At 39.7% G+C, this 10293-nt stretch overlaps 1 protein-coding gene across 4 annotated transcripts; it reads right to left on the bottom strand.

Moving 5' to 3' along the window:
* Nucleotides 1-1655: 1655 nt before the first annotated feature.
* ITGB1BP2 (integrin subunit beta 1 binding protein 2) lies at nucleotides 1656-10290 on the bottom strand. Of its 4 annotated transcripts, none has more exons than XM_036411542.2 (11): nucleotides 9686-10289; nucleotides 9187-9236; nucleotides 9049-9105; nucleotides 8832-8974; nucleotides 7858-7952; nucleotides 7194-7252; nucleotides 6984-7054; nucleotides 6768-6867; nucleotides 6394-6507; nucleotides 6089-6151; nucleotides 1656-1812 (listed from the first exon to the last, which is right to left on the bottom strand). In XM_036411542.2, the coding sequence occupies exons 1-11, from the start codon at nucleotides 9747-9749 to the stop codon at nucleotides 1720-1722; spliced, it is 909 nt and encodes a 302-aa protein (XP_036267435.1). In that variant the 5' UTR covers nucleotides 9750-10289; the 3' UTR covers nucleotides 1656-1719. The 4 variants fall into 4 exon arrangements, with proteins under 4 accessions (XP_036267435.1, XP_036267436.1, XP_036267432.1 ...); XM_036411539.2 differs by lacking the exon at nucleotides 1656-1812 and adding an exon at nucleotides 5330-5732 and having other exon boundaries at nucleotides 9686-10286; XM_036411543.2 differs by lacking the exon at nucleotides 6089-6151 and having other exon boundaries at nucleotides 9686-10290.
* Between the last annotated feature and the right edge of the window lie 3 nt (nucleotides 10291-10293).

Genomic DNA, 10293 nt, shown 5'->3' with positions numbered 1-10293 from the left:
GAGGATTAAGTGAAATAATGTGGGTAGAAGAGCCTAGCCCAGTGGTATTCTGTTCATGAGGCCCCATCAGGTGATTACAATATCCGTTAATCCTGAAGCTGATGCAATGTTATGGTGAATATGCTATCACTACATAGGATAGCAAGACCTGTCAAGAAAATGCTTTTTTTTTCAAAACATTATAAAATTGGCTATTGGAGGTGGCCCTGCCAAAGAAAAAAGCACCCCAACTTTCCTAATAGTTGGAGGTGAAAGTTTTTGGGCTTTCTTGCTTTCTTTCTTTCTTTTTTTTTTGTGAAAGTTTTTGATGAAGAGACAGAGGAGGAGCAAAGTAGTACTAATAATAGAAAACGCATATATAGTACTACTATATGCTAGACATTGTTCCAAATATGTGCTACTTATTAGTATGATAATATAAAGATCTGGTCCTCAAAGGAAAGATATGTCCTAGAGATAAGTATGTGTGAGGCATCTGCATATGGTTGGTATTTGAAATCATGTGCATAAATGAGTGTCAACATTGGACTGAGTCTTCAAGAACTTCATAATTAAATAACCAAGTAGAAAAGGAAGAACCTGAAAAGGAGACTGAAAGGAATGCCCAGTGATGTAGAACAACCAAGAGGAGCAATGGGTCACAGAAGCCAATGTATTTCAAGGAAGGAACTATTATTGGTGTCAAATTTTACTTGAGAGATCAAGCAAGATGAGGACTAAAAGTATCCACTGGATTTAGTAACTTCATAGCCAATGGTAATCTTATCAACACAGATTGAGGGCTTTGGAAGACAGAATGAAGTGTGCTGTGAAGGGATCAGGAAGAATGAATCAAAAAAGTAGTTTTAAAAAATATTTTATTGATTTTTTTACAGAGAGGAAGGGAGAGGGATAGAGAGTTAGAAACATCAATGAGAAACATCAATCGGTTGCCTCCTGCACGCCCCCTACCGGAGATGTGCCCGTAACCAAGGTACATGCCCTTGACAGGAATCGAACCTGGGACCCCTCAGTCTGCAGGCCGACGATCTATCCACTGAACCAAACCGGTTAGGGCAAAAAATAGTTATTTCAAGAAGTTCCATTATAAAGGAGAGAAAAGAGTTAAGTAGTAGCTAGGGAAGGATGTGAACTCAAGGGAAATTGTTTTTGTAAGATTGGAGAGACTTGGACATATTTAAATGCCAATGAAAATATCCAACAAAAGGGAAAAGTTGAATAAACAAGAAAGAGAAAGGATAATTAATAGTGTAAGGTTTCTGGGAAGGTGTAAGGGGATAGGATACAAAGCAGATTAGGAAGAAATGAGAAGTGTACAAGGAGATATGGAGAGGATTTGTGCTAATGTGAATATATACACACACACACACACACACACACACACACATACACACACACACACATACACATACATATACATATACATATACATATACATACATATACACATACACATACATATATATATATATGTATATTTCATGGTGGGAAGTGGGGGATTAAATTAGATAATGCATGCAAAGCACATTGCCTAGCAGGTTAGTTTGTATCAGAAATAGTAGCTCTGGTTATTGTTGTTATTATTAATGTTATACACCTGCCTGAAAATTTGTTACATTTTAGGCTTTGGGCTATGTAAAATGAGCTAGTACACTAGTTTATTTTTAAAATTTTTATTATTTTTAGTACACTACTTTTTAATGCTGTAAATTTGAAGTTTTATATATTAAGTTTATATACAATAAGAATTACTTGAACTTTCTGATTCCTCACCTCCATCCTTTCCAGGATTTCTGGGTAATTGCTGGTCCCCTGATTTTGATAAGATAGAAAAAAAGTCATACATTTAAGATTAGTGCACTTTATGTATTTTTCTATATGCATTTTTACTTCTATATATTTTTAATGTCTAACAAAGCCTCTATGAATGACAATTCTCTCACAGAAAAATGACATTACAAGTTAACTGCTGCCCTAGCCAATTTGGCTCATTGGATAGAGCGTTGGCCTGCAGACTCAATAGTTCCAGGTTCGATTCCAGTCAAGAGCATATACCTTGGTTGCAGGCACATCACCAGTAGGAGGTGGGCAGAAGGCAGCTGCTCAATGTTTCTAACTCTCTATCCCTCTCCCTTCCTCTCTGTGAAGAATCAATAAAACATATTTTTAAAAAGTTACCTGCTGCCCGACTAGTGTTGAGCATCGACCTATGAACCAGGAGGTCACCTTTCAACTCCTGGTTAGGGCACATGCCCAGGTTGTGAACTTGATCTCCATTGGGGAGTGTGCAGGAAGCAACCAATCAATGATTCTCTCTCATCATTGATGTTTCTATCTCTCTCTCTCTTTCCCTTCCTCTCTGAAATCAATAAAAATATTTTTAAAAATTAGTTAACTGCTGCCAAGGTTAGAAAGAATCTGAAGGATTCAGTTCAAGGGGGACATTTTATTTGCATTTCAAATCCATAGAACGAGAGAATACTGAGTGAGAATTGTCAAATATCCTGGAGGTCCAGGAAACCCCTTTACCTCTGATATGTGAGGTATCCCTGAACTCATTCCCTAATATCCCCTAATCTTGCTTCAATCTCCAAATTCTCAGCCAAACTATGCTGTGATCCCTCACCTTTGCTGCCCATGTCCATTTTCCCATCCCCATTTTACTCCTAGCTCCCAATGAGATCCTATGTTTCTTGAATCTGAACTGAGAGGGAAGGTTGCTATGAAAAGAACTTGAGGTCATCTGAGGTTTGGTGAGCTTCCTGGAGTTTGATGTTTCTTGGAGTTTAAATCTTCCAGATTCTTGGCCATGCTGTTGTGAAAGTAAATTTGACTCAAGGGAAACTTAAAAGAGTCCTCTGATTAAGAATATACATTAAAAAAAAAAAAAGCCTATAATGCCTTTTTAACTCTCTTTTAAATCATGTTCAAAATCCTTGATCTAGTATTTTAGGCTCCTCCCAATCTAGTCAGATACCATTTAACTTTTCTGTCCCCTCCCTTAAACATGCCTTTTTATATGCTATCAGTGGTTACAAACAGCAAAAGAACTATGATCGGAGAACATCTGAAGAGGAATATTTACATTTTACTCTACATACTTCTGAACTGAGTTTTTCTACAGTGGCAATGTATTACTTTTGGAATTAAAACACAGTCCTAACCAGTTTGGCTCAGTGGATAGGTTTGATTCCAGTCAAGGGCATGTACCTTGTTTGTGGGCACATCCCCAGTAGGGGTGTGTGCAAGAGGCAGCTGATTGATGTTTCTCTCTCATCGATGTTTCTAACTCTCTATCCCTCTCCCTTCTTCTCTGTAAAAAAGTCAATAAAATATATATTTTTTTAAAAATTAAAACACAAAAAGTAAAATAAAACACCTTCTTGCCTCATCCTGGCTCTCCCTCTCTTCCATACCCATCCAAATTTCTCATTCTTCAAATTTCCATTCAGAATGTATTTCTTAATCCTCAACATTTATGGTCAATTGATTTTCAGCTAGGGTACCAAGGCAATTCAATGGGACAGAAGAGTCTTTCAAAAAATGATGCTGGCACAACTGGATATCCATAAGCATAAATGTAAAGTTGGACCCCCTACCTCATACCACGTATAAAAATTAATTCAAGATGGACTGAAGACCTCAATCTAAGAGCTAAAACTATAAAACTCTTAGGAAAAAACATTGAAGTAAATCTTCATGACCTTGAATTAAGCAATGATTTCTTGGATTTGACATAAAAAAACATAAGAAAACAAAGGAAAAATAGAAAAACTGGACTTCATAAACATTAAAAACTTTTGTGTACCAAAGAACACTACTAAGGAAGTGGAATGACAACACACACAATGGGAGAAAGTATTTGCAAATCTTATATCTGACAAGAGACTTATCTCCAAAATATACAAGGTGTCCCAAAAAATGTATACCCACTTTAACACCTGAAGCTCAATCTTGAAAATGAAATTTATTTTAATAAACACTGCCTTTATAATTATTCAAAGTGTGTATATACACTTTTGGGATACCCTAGATTTTAAAACTCTTACAACTCAATAAAAAGACAATCCAATTAGCACATGGTCAAAGGATATGAACAGACGTTTTTCCAAATAAAAGACACAAATTACCAATAAGCACAAGTAAAGATGGTCAACATTATTAGCCATCAGTGAAATACAAATTAAAACCATAGTTAGATTCCACTTCACACCCACTAAGATGGTTATAATAAAATAAGACAAATAAGTGTTATTGATGATGTAGAGAAACTGAAACCTTCTTACATAGCTGGTGGGAATGTAAAATGATTCAGCCTCTGGAAATAGTCTGGCAGTTGCTCGAAAGATTAAAGTTACCATTTGACCCATAAATTACACTCCTAGTTATATATCCAAGAGAAATGAAAACCTATGTCTGTATAAAAACTTTCACATATATGCTGATAACATCATTACTCATAATAGGCAAAAAGTGGAAAAGGACCCAATTGTCCCTCAATTGATGAATGGATATACAAAATGTAGTATATCACACAATGGAATATTATTTGTTCATGAAAAGAAGTTAAGAGCTAATACATGTTACAACATGGATGAACTTTGAAAATAGTATGCTAAATGAAAGAAGTCTGTCACAAAAGACCACATATGTTTTTTATTCTAGTCATATGAAATATCCACAATAGGTAATCCACAGAGGCAGAAAGTAGATTAGTGGTTACCTAGGGCTATGAGTTTGAAGGAAAATTGGGAGTGACTACTAATGGGTACAGACAGGGTTTCTTTTGGAGTGATGAAAATGTTTTAAGTTGATTGTGGTTGTACAACTTAGAAAAACATTGAATTTATACTTTAAATGGGTGTTGTATGGTCTGCAAATTGTATCTCAATAAAGCTTTTTAAAAAATTACGTCTGCCATGGAGACTTTCCTTTCTTTTTTTAAGGAAAAGATTAAATTTTATTCCAAGCCTTCCTTTTCTACTGCAGTCCACATTAATCTCGCCATTTTCTCAACTCCAATAGCTCTTAAAAACTGTACTGCACAATTTAGTACTCAGTTTAACTACCTAAAAATGTTTATTTCATGTCAATTATCCATGACTTGTAAGCCAGACTGTAATTGTCCTGAGATGAATGAATAAGTCTTCTGTTTTTCAAATATCTCTACCTAAACACATAACTGGGCACATAGTAAGTACCCAGTAAATAACTGATGGTTGTGAAGAATAGATTGAATGTGCATGTGCTTGTTTTCACACATGTGTCAAACACACAGAAGTTGGGGGAAATGAATACAATCTTAGTGAGGTGAGAGAACAACACTATGTGAAACTGTAGAATACCAGATTTATTTAAGAGAAAAAAAACAGCATGGTTTGGATGTTTTTGTTCTCCCCTCCTTCATCCTCCTGCTGCTCAATACCACATGGCCAACCATATCCTGGTCTTTGAGATCCTATGAAATTTATTAAGGTTCTGTCTAGATCCTTGATTGTCTGGTGTCACTATTCCCCCATTGCTTCCTCCTCGTCCTCCTCCTCTGTCCAGCTCAGATCATCTGAGTCCTCAGATTCTTCCTCATCCATCTCTAACCCAACCCCTGCCTTAGCCTTCTCAGCTAGTGCATCAGGGTGCTCCAGCTGGGCCCAGGATCCTGGGTCAGCCTTCACCAGAGAGATTTCAACCCGAGATGGCATCAAGGAGACAGAGCTCAGCTCCACGTTTATGACCTGAGGAAGAGGGGAAAGATAGAGGAACAGGGGAAAAAGAGAAAATGAAGAAATCAACGGGGTTAGGGTCAGGGTCAGGTGGTGATAAATAACAGGGAGAAAATAAAAATGTAAGGCGGGGAAAAGATGGAGGAATAAGACAACATAGTAATGGAGAGAAGAAAAAAGAGAAAGGGAATAGGGAAGAGGGGAAAAAAAGAAGGGAAAGGGAGAGAATATAAAAGCAAATGAAGAGAAAACCTCCACTTTTTCCCATTATAACTCCTCCCCCCTCAAGACACCCTCTATTCATTGCAGTCTGGACCTTCTTTTCATCCCATCTGCCCTCCCTCCTGTGCTCCCTTATCTTCACTTACCCCCCAGAGCTTCATCTGTGCTTGGAACACACGGTTACCATCAAAAACAATGTTGACATGAAGCTGAGAGAAAAGAATTATAGGGGTAGTAACAATCCAGAAGGTCAGAACAGATCATTATAACACTGAACCAGAGGTGTGATCCATACATCCACAGGTTAGTCAGATAACCCTGACCCAATATCACTACCTTCCTCTCAGGGGACTACAGAGTCTACATTTTAACTCCATAAAGTAACACTGTCTGTGAAATTGTAATAACACCCAATTCACTAGCCTCCAATTCAGCATAAGACATTCCTTACCTCAGTTTGACTGGCCTTCACCCAGTTGAATGCAGGAAGTGGAATCTGGCCATACACAGTCACCACTACTAAGGAATCTGTCTGGTGCCAGTCATGACGGCAAGATGCTGGTAGCTAAAAATATGAAATGTCAGTGGTAAAAATGTATGCTTAACCCAAGAGTTCTCATGGTTTGAATGGAGAAGAGACAGAGTTTCAAAAAGATTAACAACAACTCATATTTACTGCAAAGCTTCTGGGTTGTTGAGGGATAAGGAATATAATCTTATTTGGTCCATAGAAAGGGAGATTGAGACTTTGCTATGAATTATGGGGAGAAGAAATTATTTCTGGAATTGGCTTCTAATCAAGAGTTCAGGGAAGTTGGAGCTTACCTGCTTCCCCCAGTCATGTCTACCAACTCTGCATCCTGGCTGTGCCAGGAAGGCCCCAAAATCCAGGGTCTGGATGCCACAACAGCTCCAAGACTTCATCCTGAAGTAGGAAGACAATTCAACTGAATCCCTTTCCATTCCCACAAGCTCCTACTCCCATCTATGTTCAACATTGGGAGAAACCTCTCTCACAGCCCACCTAGTACCCTCCCTCACCCCTCATGGAATCGAGGTGCTCCTGGGTGGTAGGTACATGGAGTAACATCACTCTCAGGGCCTTGGTAAACCTAAGACAGATCAAGGAGAAAGGAAAGGAATCAGCTCATTCTAAAGTGTACTTCATGCAACTTCATATCTACACCTAATCATCTCTTGGGTATAGTATCCCTCAGCCACAAGCTTGAGCCCTCATAAACTCTCACTCACAGCGTCACATCCTGGGTTCTGGCAGCTGGAACCAGTCTGGATCAGACTACTGTCAAGTCCTGGGCAAGGGAGGAAAATAGAATTAGGAACCTATCTTTTATTTATTATTTTTAAAATATATTTTATTGATTTTTTACAGAGAGGACGAGAGAGGGATAGTTAGAAACATCGATGAGAGAGAATCATGGATCAGCTGCCTCTTGCACACCCCCTACTGGGGATGTGCCCGCAACCAAGGTACATGCCCTCGACTGGAATCAAACCTGAGACCTTTCAGTCCGCAGGCTGATGCTCTATCCACTGAGCCAAACCAGTTTTGGCTATCTTTTATTTTAAAATACATTTCTATTGATTTTAGAGAGGTCCAAAACACGTTTCTATTGATTTTAGAGAGGTCCACAATTAGAGGAAGAGATAGGAACATCAGAGATGAAAGAGAATCACTGATTGGCTGCCTCCTGCATGCCACTACTGGGGATTGAGCCCTAAACCGTGCTTCTGTCCTGACCAGGAATTGAACCAGTAACTTCTTGGTTTATGGGTCAATGCTCAACTGCTAAGCCACACCAGCTGGGCAGTCAGAAACCTATCCATTACATCCACCTAACTGCCACTTTCACTAAATTCCAGTTTGTGAGGTCTGTCCAACGAAGGACCCACTTACCTGCTCCAGATTCCTGGTCTAATTCCTTTTTTTCCAATGCCATTTCCAGGGCTTGGGATATATTTAGTGGAAGCAGCTTTGGAGGCAACTCTGACCTAGGGGGTAAGGGTGGGGTAATTTAATTCTGACTCATTAACCATGATCGACAGCTCCAACACTCCCACCAGTTCTAATGGAACCCAAGAAGACTGATGAAATTGAGGTCAGGGTTGGAGAAGTTGCATAGAAACCCCATTGCCAATTTCTCTATGGACATCCCAAATCCCTGACCGTGGGGAAATCACCAAGACTTATCTTGCTCATCTACTCCGTTGCTTTAAATCCACATTTCTCTGTAGGAACATACCATTTCCCCTTCCTCTAATTGTGGACCTAATATGACTTTCTTCTAGTTCCACAAAATTAACTTAATCTTCTCTGCAGTCTCCTGACTGCCAATTCTACTACATCCTTTTCTTGATGTAAACCTATTTTAAAGATCTTTTCCAAAAAAAAAAAAATCAAGATTTTTCCAATTACCCCTTGTATTATAAATATGTATTCATGAGGGGCTATCTGCCCTGTTAACTCAAATACCCATCTATCACCCATATCACCTTACAGTAAGGGACATTATTTCTGGATAGATTTCCCTTATGGCACAACATATATACACTAAGCCCTGACATCTGGCCCTCCTCACATCTCTGTGCGCTAGCTTCCAAACTCCAATGACCCTAAACTCCATGAATATAGAAAAAACCCTGGGATCTCCTTTTAAGAACATTTTTATTGATTTCATAGAGGAAGGGAGATATAGAAACATTAATGATGAGAATCATTGATTGGCGGCCTCCTGCATGCCCCCTATTGGGGATCCAGCCTGCAATCTGGGCATGTGCCCTTGACTGAAATCAAACCCAGGACCCTTCAGTCTGCAGATTGATGCTCTATCCACTGAGCCAAACCAGCTAGGATTGGGACCTCATCTTTACTTGGGCCTTTCCCGGCGCAAAGTCTCTGCTGATTTTGGGATCGTAGTCAGTTTTTGCTCCTGAAATGAACTGCTTGTGCCAGGGCCCTCAGGTTGAGGGGCTTCAGGGAGCTTCTCAGCACAGTGTGGTCCCACAGTACAGCCCTAATACAGATAAAGAGAGGAGGATTAGAGATAGAATCTTTCTATTAGGGGCAGAAGCTAAGTAAAGAATTTACCTTGATGTTTAAGAACTCAGAGAAATCTACAGTTCGCTTCCGGCAACAGGACCAACCCTGATGAGACCAAGTTCAGTTTAGATTCCTGAGTGTATTTCCTTTGGGGAATGTTCTTGCTTTCCCCCCACTTTACCTCACCTTAAGTGCATCATGGAAGATTGGGATCCCAGTGTGATGGCAACAGGAATCTGTGGATATTGGTAGAAAGATCAAAAAAGGAAACTATACCAGATGTCACTTACCTCTTCCACAGGCCTGTATGCTTTGGTTTTTCCATATAATTTTTTTTAAAAAATGTGTTTTATTGATTTTTTTAGAGAGGAAGAGGGATAGAGTTGGAAACATCAATCACCTGCCTCTTGCACACTCCCTACTGGGAATGTGCCCACAACCAAGGTACATACCCTCAACCAGGATCCAACCTGGGACCCTTCAGTCCGCAGGCCGACGCTCTTATCTACTGAGCCAAACCGGTTAGGGCTTTTGATATAATTTTTAAAAGCCCAGTCAAGATTGAAGACTGCCCAGACCAATTAAAGTAGGGAAAGTACTAAATTTCTTTCTACTCCGTTAAGACTATCCACAGATGACCATTCCCCAGGATCCGGATCCCCCTGGTAAGACCAGGATTACTCACCAGGAAGATTGGTATTGGGGTCAAAGTGCTGCCCACAGCCTTTGTTATGGCAGAGAAGAGACATGGAAGCGTTGGTAGAATTACTGAAAGGGTATTTCAAGGAGTCTGGCTGCCGAATGGGGAACTCCTCTTAGTCTGGAAGCTTTTAGCTGCCTGGAAGGGCCAGCTGTGTCTATCTTTAGTTCAGGAGGCGTACACCTCCTAACATGGGCAAGGGAACTTCAATTGGTCTTCCCAGCCAATAGGAAAGAGCTCAGGAGCATTTTAGCTCTGAGGCTCAAGAAAAGGATTATGCAGAGTAGGGTTTGGAACTTGGGCGAGGTCAGCTAATCACGGCTGAGACTGTTTTAGATTTACCATACCATGCCAATTCTAAGCCTCAAGACATATTAGCAGCTGCTCAGAAACATATACCAATTTGAGACCCCTCCCAATGAGAATACCCCAATCCCCCAGCCCATTTTCTTTCAAAGCTTTCCTCCCATTCTTATTACTTCTGTGTACCGACAACACAGATCTTTTGTCAACCACTTCAGCCATAGTATGCATCCAATCCCCATGTTTGTCACATGGATACTTTATAAAACCTACTGATCATCTCCTGAGAC

Source organism: Pipistrellus kuhlii, unplaced genomic scaffold, assembly GCF_014108245.1.
Source record: "Pipistrellus kuhlii isolate mPipKuh1 unplaced genomic scaffold, mPipKuh1.p scaffold_m20_p_40, whole genome shotgun sequence".
Classification (NCBI taxonomy): Eukaryota; Metazoa; Chordata; class Mammalia; order Chiroptera; family Vespertilionidae; genus Pipistrellus; species Pipistrellus kuhlii.
This window is presented reverse-complemented; position numbering and strand designations above follow the sequence as displayed.

Coding starts and splice junctions, on each gene's coding strand:
- ITGB1BP2 (XM_036411539.2), bottom strand. CDS start 9,749: ATGTCTCTTCTCTGCCATAACAAAGGCTGTGGGCAGCACTTTGACCCC. Junction 8,975..9,048: donor CTGAGTTCTTAAACATCAAG/GTAAATTCTTTA, acceptor TATCTGTATTAG/GGCTGTACTGTGGGACCACA. Junction 7,055..7,193: donor AGAACCCAGGATGTGACGCT/GTGAGTGAGAGT, acceptor GATCTGTCTTAG/GTTTACCAAGGCCCTGAGAG.